At 43.1% G+C, this 24,704-nt stretch overlaps 1 protein-coding gene across 30 annotated transcripts in view; it reads right to left on the bottom strand.

The window, feature by feature from the left end:
• Nucleotides 1-200: 200 nt before the first annotated feature.
• BAZ2B (bromodomain adjacent to zinc finger domain 2B) overlaps nt 201-24,704 on the bottom strand; it is a 284,396-nt gene continuing 259,892 nt past the window's right edge. For 23 of the 30 annotated variants that reach the window (XM_053260587.1, XM_053260524.1, XM_053260510.1 and 20 more), the window contains 8 exons: nt 19,557-19,712; nt 18,999-19,159; nt 17,144-17,454; nt 16,612-16,747; nt 13,575-13,721; nt 8,449-8,714; nt 4,248-4,391; nt 201-1,664 (listed from right to left, as the gene is read on the bottom strand). In XM_053260587.1, coding sequence (XP_053116562.1) covers nt 1,511-1,664; nt 4,248-4,391; nt 8,449-8,714; nt 13,575-13,721; nt 16,612-16,747; nt 17,144-17,454; nt 18,999-19,159; nt 19,557-19,712 — 1,475 coding nt within the window. In that variant the 3' untranslated portion in view covers nt 201-1,510. Of the gene's footprint in view, nt 1,665-4,247; nt 4,392-8,448; nt 8,715-13,574; nt 13,722-16,611; nt 16,748-17,143; nt 17,455-18,998; nt 19,160-19,556; nt 19,713-24,704 lie in introns of those variants that run through there. The other 7 variants (XM_053260482.1, XM_053260463.1, XM_053260616.1 and 4 more) reach the window with 3 other exon arrangements.

Below are 24,704 nucleotides of genomic sequence, written 5' to 3' on the forward strand. Positions count from 1 at the left end.
AAAAGCTAAAATGAAAACAGCTTTGGCTGTTCATTTTGCCAGATCTTTGCCCTGCTATCTCCTATATATTTTCCGTTCACTACTGGGAACAAACTTTTACTGATCACAAGCAGCTAGACATTTGTTTGCTTAAAAAACAGAAACAAAAAAAACTACTTCTGAATAGAACATGTAGGAAATTAAAATAACCAAGAAAAAACTGGTTTGTAAAACAGTCTTTTATTGTATCCGTGCCACACATACTAGTGAAAAATAACACTCCTAAAAAAAAGAAGAAGAATGCTACCTTTTTCCACAACGTTTTGTTTTAAATGAAACTTCAAGTACTCTTACATAGGTACAAAAAAAATCTGATCTATCTGCCTCCAACAGGCCACCACAACACACAGTAGATAAAACACAGTGGTTACAAATGTCTCGTTATTTCTGTGGCAAGGCAAATGGAGGGAAATGTTTTTATGAAAAAATACTGTGTGCGTAGGAAATTGTCACAATTTTATTCCACATGGATACAAATGATTATATTTGAATTTGAGGCCCTGGTGGCTTGAAATTATATAACAAAATAGAAAAATGGAAAACTAATATCCCCTACACCCTGTTTTAAAGGCAGGCACTACAAAGATTAAGGAGACTCCACAGTGTTGGTAGAGGAATATTACTGTACAAGCCATAGAGCTATAATTACCTTAAAACTAAAATAAAATGCTACAGTCCTTCTAAGGCATAAACAATAATGTCTGCAAACAATATGTACACATCATACATTTTTAAAACAAGACTTAATATAAACAATAATGAACAGTATATACATATGTCTCATTTTTTCTTCACTGTCTTGAAATACAATTTAACTACACAAGTGATGCAGCAACATATATATAAATGTACTTGTAACTCTACAGTAAAGTTTAATTTTTCGTGCTTTTTACAGCACATCAGTGTAAACAGTTTTACTTGGCTTTGTTTTATATTTTAAAACATTCCATGTTGTATTTTCAAGATTTAAAGCAATTTTTTTTTCTAATTCTTCCTTTTCACAGAAAACGAAGAGTCTGGATGCTATTTAATCATAAATAATTCATAAAATTAAATACATTTACTAAAAAATAAACTACAAAGTAAAAAAAATGAAAAATAGATATTTATTGAAAGGGAAAAGAGAACCTTTTCCCCCAAGTAGAGCTCTGGTGGTTGAATATTCAGTGCGTTTTGATATATTTTAAATTGCTATTGCACTATTACACCCCTTACTTTTAAATTCTTTGGGTGTGCTTCCCTGTTCTACCTAAAATAGTCTGATAAAACACACAAACCAAGAACCAAGGGCCATGGTTGCTGTAGGAGTGAGGCCTTAAGAATTAGTACCACTCCCCTGTGATACTTTTAAGGAAAAATAAAACAGTCATTAGTTATGCATGTGCCTTGTACTTTAATGTAAATACAGTTCACATTGCTGGTCTCATTTGTCCTCATTTAAGAAAAGAAAACATGTTGGACTGTGATAATTTCAGCTCACTTTGAAAATCTCTGTCCATTTTTTTTCAAAATGTTTCCTCATGTTGTGGCCAGCCCGGCCTATGTCAGAATCATCTTCATTAAATGTTTCACAGTTGTCGAACACAAGCCTGACGTCTACAGCAAAGGCTTCAAAATTAGAGTACCTGCAAGAATAAAGAGAATGCCAATTTTTTGAATACAGAATGAAACTGGAAGTCAGGTGCCCTCTACCAAGGAGGAGGAAATAACGGTATTGAATGTTGCCCTAAGCAACTCATTTCTGAGGTGAACTTTCAGTTCACTACTGCTCAGTTTAAATATAGCAGGCACGAAATGATTTAGTCACCACAGTTTTCAGTGGAAGCAAGAGGGAATGAATACACATGATCCAAGTTCATCCAGTTGAAGAGAAAGTCAAATCAACAGGGTCAAATTCAGTGTGGGGGTATGCATCACCTTAATATTTACAAGCTCCAAAATCTCAGAGGACAGACACTGAGCTGGGGACACCTACCACCCACCACCACCACAATTCCCTTTGAGAGGAAACTGCCTCAAGCCCATCAAGCCAAGGCTCTCAGCTTGCATTAAAAAAGAAGAAGGTATGCTTGCTACACTTCAAGCACACACAAATCTGTCTGCAAGCTTGCAGTAAATATTTCAGACATGAAATGATCGTGTCACTGCAGGCTGCAAGAAATAAAGTCAACTTGGTTGGTATTGTAACAGCAACTGGGGGCAGAGCTTTAAATATCTATGAACTCCACCTTGGATGGTGGCCTGGCCTTTCTGTCCGTTAGCACAACTCCTAGAAATGACTGAATTTCAGAGCCTTATTCGCACAAGCACACATACAACCAGTGCACAGACTATACATGCACAAATCTGTATGCACATGCAGTTATTTACATATTATGCTCAACACACGTATAATAGCATATTTCCATTTGCTGGGATTTATACCCAGGTTCACGTTTTAAGTGATCACAAAACACACACACACACACACACACACACACACACACACACACACACACCATAATAAGGCTATTCACATGAGCAGCGCTACCATGGCTGACTGGAGTAGGGCTGCTTATTGTGAAGTGCTGGGAAGCCTAGGAATTCCCCCCAGGCTGTTACCAAGGTAGAAGGGTGCAAGAATGTCCTACCCCAGTTGTGTGTGTGCTTGGCCTGCAGGCAGCACAAATGCATCCAGCTCAGGGAAAATCTCTCAATGTACTGCACCAGGAGTTGGAGGAATGCTGGAGGACTTTCTCCTCCGGCTCCCTGCTCTGGCACTTGGCTTGGCGCAGCACAGCTCAAGAACCATACAATCAGCAGAGCCTTACAACTGAATTTAATCGTGTGCGAGAAGGCAAGTAGGGCATCGCGTGAATGAAGAGGCGCTCTTACCCCCAGGGGGGCTCCTGTAGTCACTCTGCATCGCCCCAGCACTGCCCTTGCTCCTGCTCCGCTGAGTGGTTCCACCACACCTTTACAATAACAAAAAACCCCAAAACACTGCTGTGCAGTGGTGACACTAGTTGTGGGGAGGGTGGTGGCGGTGAGGAGGGGAGAGTTCTCCTTTAAGGAGATGTTTACCCAGAGGGAGGGTGGGATGGGGTGCAGCAGTTGCAGTTGCAGGGAGTGTGGAGCAGCAAGCAAACAGGTTCCCCGTTACCCTCCCAAGTGACAGCCTCTCTGCTTCCTCCACATGGAAGAATGCCACTCAGCAGAGAGGTGAGAGGCCATCACTTGGGAGAAGGGACGGAGCTGGACAGAGCTCACTGCTTCCCATCCCGGAGGGTGACAGGGGGAACTATAGAATTGTTTCTCATATCTTCACATGCCGCTGTTTCCCACTTATGGCGAAGTGCAACTGTGAACCAGAAATAGGCACTAAGTGTTCTCTTTTTCTACCTCTATGATCCTCACAGAATGGATGCTTCCTGTTTTGTCAGGCTAGAAATTCTCCTGCTGGCTTTCCCTGCCAGGGAGCTAGAGCACAGAAAAGGGTTCTTCTTCAAGACACAATAGTTGGAAGGTGAGAGGAGTAAACAGGACAGGCGAAGGATACCCAAAAGGTCCCTGTTGGAGTCTTGCCTTCCAAAGCAGACACCCAAACTGCCACATTTCTTTGCATGGTCTTCCTGCAAGTATTCCTTGCTCTGCATGCATGGGTTATTTTGGAGAGTAGGTATACAGCCCCAAATCTCTCTGGATAGCTACTGGCCTCTCCTCTTCCCATCCAGCCCTCTGGCTTAGCTGCTCCAATGAGCCCTCCCGGAACTCTCCCCTCATCCCCCCCCCACCGCAACCACCACTGCCACGTCCTATCCCACCCTCCCTCCAGGTAAACTTCTCCTTAAAGGGGAACTCTCCCCACCTCGCCCCCCCCCCATTTCCCGCTGCTAGTGTCGACGGGGGGGGCGGGGGGGAGGGCTCCAAAGTCTCAGGTCCGGGCTCCCAAATGACCTGGGTGCACCACTGTGTGAATGACCTTAATGCCTTGAATAGGGCTCAAGTCAGTCTTGCAAACCGGGACCTAGTGCTGGAACATGGCAGACCCATGGCTATTCTCGAGCCTCCAAATCCTCTCAGCAGATTTGTCTGTTTACCTGGCTGTGATATCACTGTAATGAGCAAAACTGAGAACCTGGCTTTATACTAATGGCTTAATTGTTCCAAAAGCTGATTAAATCTTGCATTTTCAATTGTTGCATGTGCTTCAGATAATGTTTACTTACTGTCCATTACTTAGCTTCTCTCGAATGGTAGAAAAATCCATGGGTTTTTTAATAACTTTCCTATAACCAGGAACAAGTTTCAAGTTTACAGGAAGCAGGAAAGGCCATGCATCCTCATGAGTTTCCAATTCAGAAAGGATTACACTAAAAACAAAATGAAAAAACATACACAAAACTATTTCAGAACTGTTTTGTACCTCATATAGCATTGTCTAGGTATAAATGATACCTGTGATGATATATGTAAGGAATTCTAGTTAACAAGTCTAATGCCCATGCTAATAAGAACCCTCAGCTGCCTCATGCCACGAAGAAGCCCAGGCGAAGGCACTTCCGGTTATTTATTATATTTTTATCCTGCTCTTTCTCCAAGCGGTGGCAAACATGTTGTGTGTCTCCTCCACACAATTATTATTGTCATAACAATCCTATGAGGCAGGTTTATTCACTTAATTTTATTCTACTTTTCTACATTCAAAACAGAGTAAAATAAAAATAAAAGACAGTTCAGAAAACAAGGTTATAAACAGAAATAAAATAATATAAAAGTAGTTAGACCAGCATAAAATAATCATTGACTGTTTGCCTGAATAAAAGTGCGTTTAAAGCTTTTATATTAATACAGGGCATTTTAATGAGTTTTTGTATGTTAAGAATGTATTAACTATGTTATTTTGTTTGTGTATCTAATACAATGTCATATTTGTATACCCAATATTTAAAATGTAAACTATTGTAAAGGTATACTAATGATAACTCAGAAAGTATAATTTGTAAACAGTACAAAGGAAAGCAAAGCCTTTAAGAACCACTAAGAGAAAGCTCTGTCCTTAGTAGCAGCCTACAGAGTGGTATCTCCTATAGAGGTGGCTCAGAGAAAAGGGTCCCTGATGCAGATCTTAAAACCTGGGCAGGGCGCTTTCCAGATTAGACCCTGCAATGGGTCATGGCATTTCTCTGAAGTGTGCTTCCATACTTCCTGTGTTGTGACACCGCAGTCCCTACGTTGACAGCAGGGTGCTGTTCATATTTCCAATGCCTTGTTTTGAATTTAATTGCTGTGATAATAGTGCTATAATGTCATATATCTGGCATAAAGAAGTTGCTGTTTTTCAGGTTGTTAGTTTTTGCAAAACTGCTCCCCCTGCTGGGCGCTTTGCTATTTACATTTTGAATGCGATTTGCCTGAATGGAAGCATTTTGCTGCTGTTGAGCGGCTAACAGAAAGCACCCAGGTTTCTATGAGTGAAAACAATTCTTGAGGTAACATGGTCTCAGGCCATTAGGTATGAAAGCTTAATACTAGTACTTTAAATTGAGCCTGGAAAGTAATAAGTAACCAATGCAGTTGATGAAGGATTGCAGTAATATTCTCTAATTCTCATATACGCATCAGCACAGCAGTCTGGTGGCTGAATTTTGTATCCAGACTGTCTTTATAGGCTAGGTTAAAAGTCAGTGGCTAGCCCAAAGTCATCAAGTGAGCTACATGGCTGATGGGAGATTTGAACTCTGGTCTCCCTTGTCTCAGTTCAATATTATTTTATTGCTGTTTATTACCTTTTTGTTTTCTGAACTGTTTTTATATTTTATATTATTATTTTCCCTGGTTTTGAATATAGAAGAGCAGGACAAAATTAAACCAATAAACCTGTCTCATAGGATTGTTATGACGATAACACTTTAATCAACATACTACAATGACTCATAACAAGCTCTAATGTACTGGATTCCTGAGCTGTTTGAAACTTCATAGCTCACAGACACACATACAATTATGTAAAGCACTAGTTGCCCTTCCACATTCAATGACTACATTTCCCAATAACTGCAGGAAATAAATGGAATAGCAATAGCAATAGCAATAGCACTTACATTTATATACCGCTCTATAGCTGGAGCTCTCTAAGCTGTTTACAATGATTTTAGCATATTGCCCCCAACATTCTGGGTACTCATTTTACCGACCTCAGAAGGATGGAAGGCTGAGTCAACCTTGAGCCCCTGGTCAGGATCGAACTTGTAACCTTCTGGTTACAGGGCAGCAGTTTTACCACTGCGCCACCAGGGGCTCTTACACCACTGCGCCACCAGGGGCTCTTACACCAGGGGCAGTTTTACCACTGCGCCACCAGGGAGCAAATTAAGGATCCTCCATATTAATCCTACATTCTCAACTTCCAGTTCAAGTCCTCCTGGTTCCTGGCCTGTACAGCCTCTCCCCATATGTCTTTTCTGTAGTTTACACATTGATTTCTATGACAGAGATAGCTGCATGTGCATTCCCATGATACCTGTGGAACTGACCTTAAAGCCAAAGGGGAAACACTTGTGCATGGAGGAGCTCCTTGTACTGGGCTGATCATCTGCAGTCAGAAATAGGGATGTGCACTGAACCGGCACCCATCAAGCCGATGGGGGCGGGGATAGCTTTAAGGATGGGGGGGGGTGCACAACCCCCCCACCGCTATCCTTCCCCCTCCGACACTCTGTGTAAAAATAGTCTGGCGGGGCCGCAGGATACCTCCTGGTTGATCCCTTGACAGGAAGTGACTGGAAGTGTCCGGCACATGTGTGTAAGTTGCAGGTGCAGGTGTGCCCAAAGTGCACCTGCCCACGACGAGCACATGCACGCCGGGCACTTCCAGCCAGGGGATCAGTGGGGTGGAAAGGAGGTACATTGGACTATTTTTCCACAGAGTGCTGGAGGGGAAGTGCGGTTGGGGGGGGGAGCATTGGCGGCGGCGGGAGGAAGTGCACCTCCCCCATTTTAAAAGCTATCCCCCCACCTTTGAACTGGCGGAACTGCCAGTCTATTGAACATGCATAGGGTTCGTGCACAACCCGTCAGAAAATGATGTGCACTGAAAATGATGTACAACAAACCAATGCTGAAATAAGTCCTATTTTCCTAGCAGGTGACCCACAAAAGAGCAAGCTGAGATTTAAACTACATGGGATGGTAGCAAACCTGATGGTTGCACCTGGGCCTGCCTCAAATATAAAGTAAAAGTGGAGTCAGTTTTCAAGAGCAAAAGAGGAAAGTGGAAAATGGGAGGTTGAACGACCACTCCCTTAACAGGTTACCTTGGATTGCAGTACAAGATGTGAGCCTGGCTGGAGAAAAAGTGCCTGTAAGAAGAGGCTGAAGAGAGCTAAGTTGTGGGAAAGTACTTCATCTTTCAAACCACAAACCCATTTTGCTCCTAAATTGGGACCCCACCCCATTCTTTGTACATGACTAGGGCAGATCCAGGTTTAAAGAAATGTGTGCTGCTGCTACATATACTTGGAGCCTAAAGCCTTACTCACACATTATGTTCAATGAATGTACAATCTGTGTACAACGTATACACATACAGATCTGGATGCCAGGAGCGACTCTAGAGTAACTAGACTGGAGGAGCAAAGGGGTAGCTTTGCTCCTCCTATTAGGGGAGGGAACATTTTGCTATAGGTTACACACTTATAGAGGGAAGGTAATTAATGTTAATTAATGAGTCTCCTGCCTGCCTGCCTGCCTGCCTGCCTGCCTTCTGCAACTTGTTCTGGGGTAGAGGACTGAGTGAATGCCTGAGGCCTTTAAAAATAATTAATACAAGATATAGGACCATATTATACTATGACTATATTGTCTGCCACTTTGCTGTAAAGCTCCAGTCTGATGGAGTGGGAATACCTTTGGGGGAGTACTCGCTAACCCTTGCAGTCATCTCTGTTACACGCACATTTTAGCCCTATTTGCACTATAGCCTGTGCACATACAATCTGAGTACAAACATATAGATCTGTAGGCACATACAGCTCTTCACAGAATCCTTTCAATATATATACAGTACCGTGTATATCTCAAACGCATCTTAACCAGGCATTTGAGGGTCTGTTCTCAGGTTCACTTTTAAAATGAGCACATGACGTACAGTCATTCAAACAAAAACATGTCAATGTATACAGATACTTATACACACGTACAAGATGATGTCTGAATAGGGCTACAGTTACTCAGACATTACGTTCAACATATGTACTTCCTCTCTCTACCCTGCATGTTCACTTTTAAAATGCACACATATATAGTCATTCTCACAAAAGCATGTACGTGTGTCCAGACATACCTGTACACAATATACAACATAATGTCTAATGTCTTCGGTTTGTCCTCCAATGAAAGTTAGAATAAGTAAACCCAGCCAGCCAATACCTGCAGATAGCCATGTCCTTGGATTCATCTCGTTTTGCTTTTTTCACAGGGGAAACACTTTCTTGTTTTGATGGGCTAAGAGAAATATTTTCATCCAGTTTCCTCTTTTTGGAGTCTGTTTTCACTCTTTTTATAGAGCTGCTTGTAGTTGCAGAGTCCTCTTCCTCCATCTCTATGGTTAAAGGCAATTTCTTGCCTTTCTTATGTTCATTGCTTTTTTTCACTTTGATCTGATTTTTTTTAACTTTTAAAGTTTGACCACTTGCCTGCAGCAAGAAAAACCCAATGAATTAAACACAAACATGAGAGGCAGCATATGTTGAGCTCTATTGGCGAAACGGTTCTACATACACCAGTATGGAAACACTAAAACTGTTTTTAGCAGAAGAGTCTTAACGTCCATTTACATAAGTTGCAGGGCCCACAAAAAACATTTACCTGTAAAGCATTTACCTGTCTTTAAACTTGTGTGTCAGCCTGTTTGTGTGCAGCATTTGTATACAGGCACAACTCTCCTCTAGCCCACAAAATGCTAGCATGAGAACACTACATGTGACATGGGCAGGGGATGGGATGGGACAGGAGTTAAGGATAGCGCTGGAGAAGAATTTGTAACTGAAGAAGGGTATAAACCCCCTCAACTGAGAACTCCATGCTGCAGTATGAGTCATGCCCAGATTCTCCTGAATTTGAGCCTGACTTGTAAATAGGGCTTCCTGCCTCCAGCTGGCTCTCTCTCTGTCAGTTTGCCTCAGCACAATTACACTTGCAAAGTGGAAAGGGGAAATGGTGGTAGGAAAGACTAGCTAGAGAAGGGCTGCACAATTGTTGTTGGACTACAACTCCCATCATCCCCAGCCACATCCCCAGCCACAGTGGCCCATAGTCAGGGATGATGGGAGTTGTAGTCAAACATCTGCAGGAGGGTCAAAGTTGTGTACCTCTGAGCTCGAGACAGGAAATGCCTGGTAGGTCTTATCTTTAACTGGCCTGGATGATCCTGAGTATCATGCCAGGGTGCACAGTTCTTTTAGTTTTCTCTCCCTAACTCAATTAATTGTATCAGTAAACATGGGAAACGACAACTCCAATGCAGTCTAGTAACAACTGGCATTCCTGAGATGCTTAGTAATGTCTGGGAGCCTATTAGATGCTACCAGTTTCCCTTTGCACTAGAAAGGGAGAAAAATCTCACTTCTAGACCTCGCCATTCACCACCAGTCAGTGGAAAGTAGTTCCTTTAAATATCTATGGCCTCTGCCTTGGCCTGGGTGGTACTGGAACAGGATCTAAAGACCTGTGGTAACACATGCAGACCTTGCTCTGCCTTGATTATATCAAAAGGAGCACAACAGGGTCCATATTTTGGAATTGAACTCAGGAAAAAAAAAAACACCACCCAGCAATTTTCTGAGGGCATTTTTGGAAAATAGCACAATTTGCTGAGCCCAGTTCTAAACAAAACCAAGAGAATCTGTCCATCACTAGTTGAGGAGCCTCAACAAGATGCCAGACTCCACTCAACCCTGCACAGGTAAGCTCTGCGTTTTGTATGAATCAAGGTGAAAAAGGCTAGAAATCATTCAACCAAAATCAGTTACAAAACCATATAAATCTGTAGCTGGGATCCAAAGTGCCACACACCAGTGTTCTGCACACAAATAGTGGTCTTTTAGCACTCCCTTCTGGTAGGTTCCTCCAAAATGCACCCCATGAGAGTCAATAAGCTTACAGTAAAAGAAAATATCCCTACCCACCATGCATATGTGGAAGTACTTCCTACTCATGCATGATAAGATTTAGGATACTGGCCTCTATATTTTAAAATACATGGGGATTTCAGACACCATACTATTTGGATATGAGTGAAAGAGGGCCTGAAAGTTACAAATTACTGAATACCTATTTTCTAAAAATCAAGCCAACTTCAAGGCCATTCTAGAGTTTCATACACATCACCAATCTGTCCTTTTTCTCAGAGCATGCCATCTTCAGAGATGAGAAAGTAATCCCTATAACTGTAGTGATGATTCAGCACTGCTCAATCAACTTCAAACAAAGGCTGTAAAATTACAGTAAACAGTGTACCAAATGGAAACATGTCTTTTAGGACACAGTCTATTAAACATTTTCCTTCAAGATGTGGAACAAAGAGCACGCTAATTAAACAGGCATTGATACTAAATTGTGAGAAGCGGTAAATGAAGTGGAGATTTTAAAAAGGGAAAAACACCAGTGGACCCAGACAGATTACAAAACAATGCCTGAGAAAACTAAAGAGCAAGATTCTATGTGACAAAATAAAGAGCTACATTCAAATGAATCCAAATGGCTTAAGCACACTGTTCAATAGCAACAGAAGAATCATATTAAGAACAGACAATATATTAGACAGAAGTTATGGCTAGAAAAATCATGTTTTAAGTTCACACAGAGAAAGTATGCAGTAAATTAGTTGGGTAATAATGGCTGTTTTCTGTGAATAAAAGCAATTTAAATGTTCTGTAATACATTATTTTTGTACACGCAAGGCAGCAGCAAACATCAGTACCCCTGAGTGTCATGGCCAATCCTGCTCCCTAGTACATATACCTTAGTGATACATATGGCTGGAAACACTTGTTTGTTGCATGCACATGTTGCAATTAAAAGACATTTAGATGTATTCATGCATACTTTGTCTACTGCAATTCTTGTTTGCCGTTTAGGACCACTTCCCATGTTAATTTTTTTGTGGCTATATGTAACATGTTTGGTGTGTAACCATAAAACATGTAATATGTGCAGGGGTCCAAATGGCAAGAGGGCCATGAAGTAAACAAATACATACAATCATCTACATGTCTTTTCATTGCAATGCAGTAGCGTCAGAAGTGTGTCCACCCTCCCTTTCTTGCCACCAAATTTCTCATGTCCTTTTTTTTTTTTTTTTGGTGGGGGGAGATGCTCCCACCTCCATCACTACTGCCCCAAATTTTCCAAGTTGCTGTTCACTGTCATGTGGGGGCCAGAGCTCCTTGCCCCCCACCCCGCTGCTGCCATTTCCCAGCCAGCTTGCAGGGCAGGAAGTAGCTGAATGGGCTGGAAGCAGCCCATTCCGCACATTCTCGCCCTGCAAATTGACTCGAAAATGGCATGCATGCATGCGCATCATGGTACCAACCACACAGCACGTCAACATCATGTGGGAAATGGAAGTGGTGGTGGCAAGAGGAGGAGGGGAAGCAGTGTCGGCGGGAGGAGGAGGGGGCCACAGCAGCAGGAAAGCCAGTGGGGGGCTGAGGTGAAGATGACAGAGTAGTCAGGTGAGAAGTCCTCAGTGGCCCCTCTTCCAGGGAGTTATTCAAACATGGCTTCATGCTGCGGGGTAAATATTGAGCGAAGCCACTCCAAATTACACTCGTGGCATTGAGGAAAGCAGCTCCTCCCCTCTGCTCTTGGTTTTTGTTTTTGCAAGTTCACATTGCATGCCTCCGTGTTTTCTTCTAGCCAATAGTGGGGGGAAGAGATTACTAAAGAGCTATATCTGCATTTCTAAAGAGAGCATCCTGCTTACCATCTATATAATTAATTCCTGTAGTGGGGATCTATATAATTAATTCCTGTAGAGGGGATGCGTAGGGATGTGGCAAGCTCCGCCCCCACTGCAGCTGCGACCAATGGCGGGCCCAGAGGGGGTGACAAATGCAAAGGTGGGAGGGAGGAGCAAGTTATAAGTTTATTTGGTCATGGACCAGCAAATGAGGGAGGAGCATGTGCCAGGAGCCGATTGGGGCGGTGCACACCAGGAGGCGGTGGGTGAGAGGGCGATCGGCAGCGGGAGGAGGACGGGCGGCGGGTGAAGCCCCACTGCCCCGAGGAGGAGGACAGCAAGGCAGATGGAGGTGGTGGTGCTGCCCTGAGGAGGAGGGCGAGAGGATGACAGGCGATGGGAGGAGGATGGGTGGCAGGCGAAGCCCCACCGCCCCTAGGAGGAGGACAGTGAGGCGGAGGGAGGTGGTGGTGCCACCCTGAGGAGGAAGGTGAGAGGAGAACGGGTGGCAGGTGAAGCCCCGCCACCCCGAGGAGGACAGCGAGGCGGAGGGAGGTGGTGGTGCCACCTTGATGAGGAGGGTGAGAGGAGGATGGGTGGTGGGAGGACCACGAGTGGCAGGTGAAGACCCACCACCCTGAGGAGGAGGACAGTGAGGCAGAGGGAGGCGGTGGTGGGACAACCTGGCCCCCCAGAGTGAGGTGGCGGCGCTACCCTGAAGAGGAGGGTGAGAGGAGGACGGGTAGCGGGAGGAGGACAGGTGGCAGGTGAAGCCCCGCCGCCCCGAGGAGGAGGACAGCGAGGTGGAGGGAGGCGGTGGTGCTGCCCTGAGGAGGGTGAGAGGACAACGGGTGGTGGGAGGAGGATGGGCGGTGGGCGAAGCCCCGCCACCCTAAGGACAACGACAGCAAGGCGGAGGGAGGCGGCGGTGGGACAACCTGGCCCCCTGGGGTGAGACAGTAGCAGCGGCATGGGGGGGGGTGGCTGGGCCCACTAGAGGTGCAGATGCTCTGCGCCTGGGCCCACTAGTGCTAATGATTCTACGTCACTGTCTCTCCCTATTTGCTCCAGTGTTTTCAGAAAAAGTATCTTAAAATCAGCATTTTAAAAACCCGGAAATACATTGAGATAAGCTAGAATTTGCAAGACAAAGCCCAACTTGTGTTGTATTTCTCATTCCAGACCTTTAGAGACTATAATTCATGGTTCACACAAGAGCTCATTTTGAAATCAAATGTGAGTACTGTATGCGAACACTACATCATTCGTTTATTATGCAAAGCAAGTGGACAGATCCATTAGTCTCTGGGATTACACAAAGGTAACAAATCCCCAATTCTGCTTTGCCATACCTATCTGTTGAATGTGTTTCACAGGAGTAACGACCATATATGATGTCAGTTATGCTAGAAATGAGTAACATAGGTATGTGTGAGTGTGCAGGCTTGCAAAACCTTTGCTGGGCTACTAAGTTTTCCAGAGTCTATGTGCAATGCTGCACAAATGATAGTTACTGAAGAGCCCTGACAAAACATTGAACCAATTAACTTCGGAAAGGAAAAAATATTTGGATTCATCTTAAAGTTGATATTACCTTTGCTATGCAGGCAGGACAAAACCAGTCACCATCTGGAATGGTACTAATCTTGGGTCTATGGCAATAGGTATGGCAGCCTTTGTCGCAGCCATCACAAAGCAGCAGCAGTTCTTCATTATCTCCTTTTCGACATATTTGGCAGTACTACAACAGAGGGAAATCACTTCAGATAAATACGTTCCCTTAAATTTTGTCAGGTTATGAACAGCACACTATGTGCACTGGAGAACATACAAAATTGTCTTTAAAAGCTGTATTCTAAACAATGGTTATTTGGGCCATTTACACTTACAGTAGAACCTCAGAGGTAAAGAAATGGCATTCTACTTTATTAGCTTTATAGGCTGCACCACTGTCAGAATTCTTAGCTAGGGCCTACTGTTGCATCTGCTTTATAGGTTGCAAAATTCTTACACAAAAGGCACTTACATGTAGGAATTCATGTGAAACCCACACGTAGAACACAAGTTCACATATGCTGGTTTTTAAAATCCGTGTACACACACTGAGAAATTTAAAGCACATGTACATGCAGTGGGGAAAAATCATGAGGTGCTCCATATGAGCAAAGTGAAGTGCCTTGAGATGGTTTGCTGGGAGAGCGCCCACTCTCCCCGCACACGAGCAGGGAGCTGTCCTTGGGTGGCCAGATTGGCCACCCACACAATTGGCCACCCACACAATTATCGGCTTCATCACGAAGCCAATAGGGGTGGCGGGGATTGGGGGCCGCCTGGAGCCCGGAAGTCCCAGGATGCCCTGTGCAGGTGCGCAGGGCATCTAGGGGAGACCCCCGAGGTGGGGATGCTTGTTGGAGCCTCTCAGTCAGGGGTTTCCTCGTGAGCCGCAGCAGCATGGTGTCTCACGATCAGAAGAACGGGGTTAGTGGAGTGCTTGCTCCGCTAACCTCGTTTAAGGAGAGGGGTATTTTTGAAGGTTTGTTGCTGGGAGCAGCGCAGCGCTCGTTGCAACACACAACCACGCGGAATAGGACTGGCCTCCCTTAGCCCGGTTCCGCGCGGTCATGAGAATAGCCTCCTTGTGTAAGATCACCACATTGCAACCTTTATGGAGGCATCATATTAATATTGACACATAAGTGACTTCTGTGTAAGAATTTTTTCATGTATGAAGAGTCCTTATTCCTTAGAGAAAGAAAGGGGCACAGACAGTTAATACTATACATGTATTTTTGCAGTCTTCCCTGCACTATACTTTGTTTATCTAAACAGTTTATAAAACACACAGTAAACTTTTCTAGTTAGACGTTGAGATAAAAACATGAGTGCTACTAAAATTAGAATGAGGTGGCACTAAATTAGGAAGAGGCCCAAAGTAAATTTCAGATTATGAAATTGAATTTCCATTATGATTATGGAAATTCTGTTGTACAGTAAAGTAGATATGCACCACAAACCCCAGTAATTCTAATATTCTAATATTCTTTTAATATGCCCTAAATCTAAAGTGAACATAAGAAATTAATATATCAATATATCAAGCTCTAAATCCAAATGTCAGAAACTAGTTGGCCAGACTCTGTACACAACCTCTGTACACACCCTCCTGATATTGGATATCGTCAACCTGAAGCACAGTGCAAAACCTAGAGCAACATCGTATTTTCCTTTTCAGGGACAACACTTTACTGCTTCTATCTTGAGTTCTAAACTGCTGAACGAGGAGAAAAGAATCCTCTGTACAAGCGCTAGAGCTCAATTCAGAGGGCATCTATGCCCTCTGAGCACAGTAAGAGTAATAACTGTAAGAGTCAAAGGGTAAGAGTCATAATTGCCAACAGTCCTACGACTGAACTTGTAAAGGTCACTGATGATATTCTGGGATCTTCACTTCAGAATGTCCTTGTTTTTAAGACAGTGAGCCCATTCACACGAGTGGGTGGATGGGCAGCGGGAAGGCAGGGTTCAACCTACCTTCCCCCAGACAATTGCTCTTGCTCTGTTTGGTGTGCAAACCATGCAGCCACATGGCCTTTGCTGCCGGCAGCAATGCGGATGACCTGCACTGCTGAGAGCAGCTCATGCTCCACACGAGCAGCCACCTGGGCTAGGCTGCTCGTGAGAACAGCTTAATAAGCAATGTCTATTCTTTGGGGAGTGATGGAATGTGCTTTATCTCACTTTATTCTTGATGTAGAAATGCAATCTAGAATCTGTGGTAGTCCTAATGCCAGTGGAAAGTCATCTTAAGGGAAGAAGGAGAAAGGGGGGAAAGGGTATGTGTGTGTGTTTTGGTTATTGCCCACAATATAGATTAAAGAAAAATGCGAGTGACACATTTACATATGCATGGTAACAAATGAGTCACAACAACAGGCAAAAAAAGAAGTTCAGATATTTTAAGTAAGTACAACAGTTGGAAAAAAGTGTTAATTATTTCAACAGTAACATAACCATTGTTTATTTGTTAGCATTTTCTCATTGATTGCTATAGTATAAAAAAAAGCTTAATTTTTTCAGAAATCTGATGCCCAGGATTCATGCAAAATCTCTTTACATGCATTTGCATGCCTTTTACGAATATGCAATTAACACAGCAGTGCTTGTTAATTTGTCATTTCTATGCGGAGATGGACATTTCAGCCTTTGTGCTTGTACAGTCGTCCAATCTGCACGTACAGTTGTATTAAGTGGGCATGCAAAGAAGCCATGCACATCTTTTAAGCATGTACTTTGCATCTCATCTTTCTGAAAAAGCCTTTAATTGCAGTCTTTGACACCGAATCCCCATAATAGCGACACAGAAGGGGACGGGTTTTTTTATTAGCATAGTAACCTCCCCCAGAGAGAGGCACAGAAATGCCCAGGGCTATTTGTCATTAAAAAAAAAAAAGTTCAGAATACTGAATATGGCTATAAGAAATCACCTTTAAAAAAATTACACTGATCAATGAAAAAAGTACAATTTAATTGTTTATAATTCTCAGAGAGGCAGCAATGAAAGATACACTGTCAATTGAGGTATCTGGAAAGTAGGAAAATAGGATACAGAAAAATCAGTTCACAACACTTACAACTTTCATAATAGATTTTTCCCATGCTATTGATTTCTGTAACTGCTGAATGCACAGAGCTACCTGTGCAGCACTGCGAGCTTCTGACAATGCCCTTCTCCATACCCTTAGCCCTGGAGCAATATCCTCTTCCATTCTGCATTGAAATATAGAGAAATTAAGCAGGTCACATCCATTTTCATCAGTTTCTGAACGTGGAACAATCATTGTCACATTGAAAGCCAAGCAATGACAAAAACGTACGCAGCCAGTAAGGGTAATAAGGCTTAAGCAACTGAATTTGATGTAGTGCACAGACTGTGGCTACGTGCCTCAAAGCTTAGTCACAACCAGTTAAATGTAAGATAACTTTGCAGGATTAACATACGTAACACAAAAATAAAATAAAATCTTTACAAAGCATCATGCATAATAACGTGATCCGTGTGGATCAGAGACAAACAAGAAGGTACAAAGATAAACACACAATAGAAAATAGGCTCCAATTAGCAAAGAAGCACAATAATTTTTCAAGTTAATCTCAATAACCTACCCGTCACCATCACCACTAACGGATGGTGCAGGAGCAGGGACAGTAACTGTGCCCACATTATCCAGTTTGATCTGAATGGTGGTACTTAAGGGGCTCTTCAGATACCTTCGCTCTATGTTCCGCTCCAAGTCAGCAAGTCTGGTTACAGCTATATCTAGAGGGTTGTCACTCTTCCGTTCTAGAGTACTGCTACTGCCTTCTTCTCCACCAGCACAGTCGCCATCACGCTTCTTGTGCAATTTAGTAATTGACTTATGCTCATAATATACCAGGTCTTCCCTTTCCGACGCTGGCTCAGGGCACATCCAACCCTATATTTTAATAGAAAGGTTTGCACATGTTTGTTTGCTACTGTAATCACCTAAGTATGGAAAAGGGACTGTTCCTTTGAGTTATGCCTGAAATTCTTATTATTGAAAATTCTCAAAACTTTTGAGCTAGGAGCTTCTTAGCCTTCTTCCACATACTATCTGGATAAAAGGGATAATAACTTTTAAAAAAACAACAGGTTGCTTACAGCAAAAACATTCATTCCTGCATCCCACACAGGGGCAATCAATAAGACATAGACATTAAAGATGGACATTGACTTCACACAGGGGCGTAGGCCAGAGGATGAAGTCCAGCAAAGCCTGCATGTGCCACTAGGTCTGATGCAAGATGCAGGGGGGATGGCCAATACCAGGGACGGGGCCCGTCAGCCCCTGAAAAGCTTCCCCAGTCAGTGGTTCGTGGATTCATTGACTGGAAGCAACTTTCTCAGTCTGCGATTCCACAAACCGCTGACTGAGGAAGCTCTGCAGGGGCTGGCGTGCCCCATCCCCAGTACTGGCCACACCTCCTAGGTCTGACACCATGTGCAGGGCGCGTGGCCACTGCCCTGGAGAGGGTCCATTCAGAACCTCTCCCAACCTACCCAGTCAGCATTTCACTGAAGTGCTGGCTGGCTGGGCCATAGCCAGAGATATGGCTACATAGCCCAGCCATAAGATTAATTACTGCTAAAAAAACCACCCCTCACTTGCAAAGTGGCCTGTCATGCGGAATACGGGGGTAGGGGTTGAGGAGAGATGCACTGTTGTTTGAGAAGCCCTATTCCAAATCCCCCTTAGGGGCTAACTAAACATTATGGGAACAGTGGCTGCTGTCAACCCATCCTCTCCAGACGTAAATAAAACAGAAGTGATGTGACATCATTACAACACTGAGGAGTATTATTATTGGGTGACATGCAAACTAGCATTGCATGTGTGCAGCGGTGTGAGTTCCAGACTACTAGTGCACTATCAGTTGAGCAGGAGAATGGGCAATTTTAGCTGATCTCCCTTTACCTTTGAAGCCTACTGTGCATCACCAAAATATGTCCCTGAGGTCACACAGGGAAATTACCCTGTTCCTCACTCAAGTGACAGTGCAGATGTAGTCTGGAACTGCTGCACATGTGCAGTGCTAGTCTGGATGTTGGCCATTATGTCATGTCTTGAGTCCTTTTACCAGGTGTTATCAGGGACCAGCCACGACAGCCACATAATATCCAATTAGGTGCTTCAGCTCATGGAACTAGTTGCATCATCCTTCAGATTCTGGCTCATTTTCCTTCCTTGAAGATTTAACCACAGAAATGAAATAATGCCACGTCTACTGCCCACTTTATGTATAACTCATAAAAAGAAAGGATGAAATCATTTCAGCCTAGGTGATGTTACCCTAATGAAATTATATTGAATTTTTTTCCATGAGACATTACTGAGAAGGCACTTATCCTTAACTGTAAAAAGAGCTGCTCTTAACAGCTTTGAATTATCACTTTTGCAATGACATTACTGAAGAGAGGTTTTACTGAAGTGCGTTTTACCTTGATTTGCAAACTAGCTGACGCCACTCTTCTTTCTAAGTCCTCCACCTGCTGAAGAATAGCAATATCCATATCCATGGCTTGCTCTTCTATGGACCAGTTCTCCACAATATCTCGTGTTACCTGGTTTTCATCATTTTCATTTACTTCAATAATTACGACTGTATTTGGGAATCAGATTGGGTTACTTTAGCACAGCTTTCAATCTAAACAAATTTGCAAGCTCAGAATTTCTTTCCTTGCATGGCATACATATTACACCAAGACCAAAGTCACTGGACAACTCAAAACAAAACAAAAAATCAGGATTGCAGTCTCCATCACTTCACCAAAGTTAGCTATGCTCAGTTTATAACTAAAGAAGCACCAAATAATTTGAACAGGGTTTAGTGGTTCCTATACTTTAAAAAAAAAAAGATGTATGAGTTTTTCAATGTCAGATTATCCTGGATAAAAATGCCAGAAATCAACTCATAGAGGGCAATCCTGAAAAACAGCAAATACCTAATTACTCTTATGCTACTGCAATAAACGTGTGGATTTATATCAGTTACATACCATCTTTATTCTTGAGGCAGGCTAAAGTAATATAATCCATATGTTTTTGTATTTGCTTCTGTAAGGCCTTTTCTCTAATTCCCCTGAGATGTAACACTTTAAGCAAAGCTTTTAGGTCCTCTGGGTCAATAATTCTCCACCAGCCAAACTGCATTTCTGAATCAAAACAAAAAGATATTTTTACTTTAAATAAAATACATTAATAAAATCAGGTTGCTCACCTTTTATTTGTGTTCTGTAAGTGATCCGTAGACATTCATAATTCTGGGTTCTGTGCCTGCGTAGGACCTCATGGGTGGAACATCCAAGCTCCTTGTAATGCTCACAAACTGCCCCTCATGCTCAGCATGACTGTTTATTTTGGCGGTTGACGTGCCTCTCCCTTGGCTCCTAGACTACTGCCTTGGTGTGAAGATCATCTATCTTATGGTGAGGGGTTTTGGGGTGGGTTTTTTTTTTTTAAAGTAGTTTCTGCTGCAGGGAGGATCATATGAATGTCTATGGATTAGTTCCAGATCACAAGTTACAGGTGAACAACCTGTTTATTTGTAACGTGATCTGTAGGACCATAATCCTGGGTGATTAGAAAGCTTTCCCAGGAGAAGGAAGCAGAAGTTACTGCAAGACCCTTTTCAAGACAACTCCTTCAAAATTTGCCTCTGCAGCAGAAGGTATGTCAATTGCATAATGTCTCACAAAAGGCAGCTCCGAAGACCGTACTGCCACTTTGCAGGTGTCCTCTGCCTGTATTCCAGACAGATGCGCAGCCAAAGTTGCAAAAGCTCTAGTAGAATGTGCTTTGATAGTATGTGGCAGCTCTACTTTTTGTATCTTTTAAGTTAGAGATAAGATATAAGTTCCACCAACCAATGAGATAGTCGTTAGCGGTTAGCGCGAGATTGGTTGACCTTTAGTCCTGCCTTTGTATGTGATAAAAAATTGTTTGCTGAGATGAAAACCTTTTGTTCTGACCATATACATCCAAGGCGTGCAATGATTTTTCTAACGCCATGGATGGGTTTCTGAAAAATGTAAACAAAACAATATATTGGTTAAGATGAAAATCGGACACAACCTTTGGCTGGAAGGCAGGGTCCATCAACACCTTACCAGGACAGAACCTTAGTTATGGAGAGTATGACCTCAGGGCCACTAACTCTCTTTGCTGTAGTTATGGTGACTAAAAAGACAGTCTTTAAGGTGATCAACTTCAGAGACATAGTCTCTTTGAACACTGGCTAAAATGGCTTTTCTATCAATGTCAACAGTACTAGTGAAAGGCCAGCTCCATGGGCTACCTAATTATTGGGTATAAATTATTAAAACCCTTTTAAGAATCTTTTGCAATCAGGATGAAAAAATGCAGTATGGCCTTCCCATCCTTTAAGTCTAGAAGATATTGCCACTAAATGTACTTTTAAGGACACATTAGCTAAGCCACTGGTTTTTAGGGTAGTCAAATCTAAAATGACTTGTCTTATTTTTTCCATTTCTGGTGTTAAGTTGTGATGTTCTGCATAGGAAGCAAATCTTTTCCACTTGTAGGCATAATTGTGGCAAGTGGATGCCTTTTGCTTATTCAAAAGTATTTATCTAAAAGCCTATACACCATGCTGTCAGATTCAGCATCTTCAGATTAGGATGTAGCACATTGACCCTGATATGCATGGGGGGAACGTGTAATTCCCTAAAACACCATCCATGTCTTTGGCACGTTTCATGTCTACTAGTCACTCATCCTGCAGCTACCCTGCAAAGTGGTGATGCTGGCCAATCTTTCATTCAACCTGCATTTTGTAATCATCCTTGGAGCGTGTGACAACCTGAAAGGGAGGACTTTGAAAGGGAGCACACTGCATTTTCCACGGTGAATCTGAGGTACTTTCTGTGCTCCTCTTGGATGCCTATATGGATGGGTGCATCTTTTAGATCCAATGTTGCAAGCCAGCCCTCCTTAAAGAGGAGCAGTAGCATCTCTTGCAACATTATCATATGGAACTTCCTGGCATGGGCATATTTGTTGAGCCATCTCAAGTCCATAATGGGATGGATCCCACCATCCCATTTTGGAATCTGGAAATAGCGAGAGTAGAAACCTTCTCTCTGACATGTCCCACCACAAAGGGGCAATTGCACCCTTTTCCAACAAAACCTTCACCTCCTCCATCAAGGTAGTTGTTGCAGGTGTGTACCGTATGCCTGTATAATCTGGCAGGTACTTGAACTCTATTGCATAAGATGGACAATGTGTAAAACCCATTTGTCTGATGTTAGAGGGTGCCATGCAGGTGCATAGCTTGCCAGTTTGATGGAAGTTGCAGGGAAAGTCGAAACGGATGGACTGGCCCAAGCATCAAAGATGTGGCTTAGAGGGATCATGCAGTTTACTGCAGGACCCCTGTGTTTGTTTTGATTTCTGGCCATAACGCCTATGGTGGTAAGGGCGGAAGGGCTTCCTACAATCTCTCCTTTCATTTGGCTTTTAGGTCTGCTTCCAACAGCCATAAGACCAGAATCAAGAAGAAGAGTAAGGTTGGGTAGTAGAGGACATGAACGATTTCAATGTATATATAGATTTCTTTAACTTTTCCTTGGTGTTATCAGTCTCTTTGCTAAAAAGACCTTTACCATCAAAGGGCAATCCTTCAGTCTTTTCCTTCATGTCATTCTGCAGGTTTGCTGAGCGAACACAAACATGACGTCAGATAGAGACAGCAGTCAACATTTGCCAAATGTTTAGCAGTCTCAGCTGTTGGCATGCAATACTGGTGGATTTAATAAAGGTCTCTGCAAAACATTTTTTGACTTCCTCAAGTGTTAAAGTCTTTTCATCTTGGTTAAATGCTCCAACAAAGAGTGGTGATATTTGGCCACACAGGCAATATAATTAGCCATGCGTATGGAAAGGCAAGTGGTAGAATAAACCTTGCAGTCCATAACATCAATTTTACGGCTCTTTTTATCAGCAGGAGTAGCATGAAGACATCTAGATTTAGAAGAGGTAGCACAATCACTAATGAATTCAGAGTGGAATATTTCACTAGAGCAATCCTCCTCCTGTTACATGATACACTCTTCCAGGCGCTTAGAAGTGGGAGTAGATGTCTAGAGCACCTCTCAAGCAGATTGAGCTGCCTTAGATACTGTATAACAGGCAGCATTGGAAGAGCCACTGGTTGAGCAGAATTAGAGGAAGCCATAAGAGAGCCAGCATGGTGTAGTGGTTAGATTGCTGGACTAGGACCAGGGAGACCCGAGTTCAAATCCCCATTCAGCCATGAGACTAGCTGGGTGACTCTGGGCCACTCACTTCTCTCTCAGCCTAACCTACTTCACAGGGTTGTTGTGAGGAGAAACTCAAGTATGTAGTACACCGCTCTGGGCTCCTTGGAGGAAGAACAGGATATAAATGTAAATAAATAAATAGATAGATAGATAGATAGATAGTCATATAGAGGATCCCTTCACCTCAGTTGTTTGTTTCTTGATAGCAAAGCCGAAGGCCTCAGCCATCTCAGAAATTTGCAAGTGATACACCTTCAATTCCTCATTCAGAGAAATCGAGGGTGTAGGCTGAATCTTTTCCTCTGGTGAAGGATCAGATGGATGTCCCATGCTCACTGGCTCCGCTTCGGGGTCAGGGGAAGAGTCATAGTCACCCTCAGACAAAGGCCCTACTTGTACCTCAGGGGTTGGGACAGGTGAAGCAGGAGAAGCTGAATTGTCCTGTGGCTGTGTAGTGGTGAGACATGAGAACTCATGGGGTGAGACATGAGAAGGCACATGTGGTTTTGAATCAGTAGGAGTTGAGACTGAAGGAAGAGAAGTGTGAGTCGGAGGCAGAGTAGAAGTACAGTTAGTCCGGAGCCAGGGCTCTAAAGAGAGAGGAACTCAATTGAACAGCACAGGATCCTGGATCTCCAGAAGGAAACTGCACATGGTGAAATTTTTCCATGGTAGAAATCTGTTGTGCCTTCTACAAATGATACTCCTCATAATCATGTCCCCCTCCCCTCTCCCTGTATGTAGCTAGCAGCAAGGGATGTAGGCCTTATCTATCTTCCTGATGGATTTCCTAAATAAACTACGTTATTTAGAACTTTAACTCCATATTTCCAGACAATACTAATTAGCAGTGCTCTCTTTACCTGTGTACTTCCACTGCAGCTGGGGTATATAAAGAAATCTCCCCTCCAAGCTCTCTATGGGCCTTATGGGCCCAGTGAACCTAGAGAACCCAGAGTAAGCACCCAAAGGCAAACAATGCCTAGAGAAAGCAGACAAAGGGGCACAGTAAGTAAATGGAAAACCTGCTTGATTGAAAAGGAGTTGCAGGAAAAAAGGCAGGAACTTTTTCACCATGGAGACTGCAGCACAAGGACAGTCAGCGATCCTGAGACTGAATGGTTTTAATTATGAGACCTGGAAGCTTTTCACATGGGGCTTTTGAAGCCCTTTAATTCGCATCTCCTCCGGAATGGAGGAGGTGCATTCATATATCGGCTAGATTTACCCTGAAGTCCCTGAGAGTTATCGGGGAGCAGTTCACACACAATTCGGGTTTTTCACTGTGCAGTTAGTTTTACCATAAACTCACGGTAAAATCGAGTGTAGCCCACGGTAAAACCTCTGTGCATAAAAGTCCCTGGTCATTTAGGATGGAATCCTATCTGATTAGCATGGAGCTGGAAAATATTTTGCTGGAGGACAGATTTGAAGCATCTGGAGAACAAGCAGAGTGGGATGCTAAAAACAGAATAGTCTACAGATTCATCTGCTTGCATGTGAGTAACCCAATCATTGCACATATGAGAAAGACCAGGCTAGCTAACGAAGCTTGGGACACTTTAAAACCCTTGTATGCTAGAAAGACAACTAATATTAGCATTGATCGGATTGTCAGACTGTGTAACATGAAACTTTGAGGAGGGCATAATTTAACTGAGCATGTTAATCAAATCCTAGACATTGCAAGGAGTTGTGCACAAGAAAATGTAAGACTCCCAGATGAAGCTATTGTTGGATTTATTTTGAAAAGTCTGCCTGAGAGATTTCAAGTAATACATTTTTCTTTGGAATCAAAAGAGGAGACTGATTTGGAATTTGTGTTTCCTAGACATCAGGATTTTGATATGAGATCAGATGCTC

Source organism: Hemicordylus capensis, chromosome 1, assembly GCF_027244095.1.
Source record: "Hemicordylus capensis ecotype Gifberg chromosome 1, rHemCap1.1.pri, whole genome shotgun sequence".
Taxonomy (NCBI): domain Eukaryota; kingdom Metazoa; phylum Chordata; class Lepidosauria; order Squamata; family Cordylidae; genus Hemicordylus; species Hemicordylus capensis.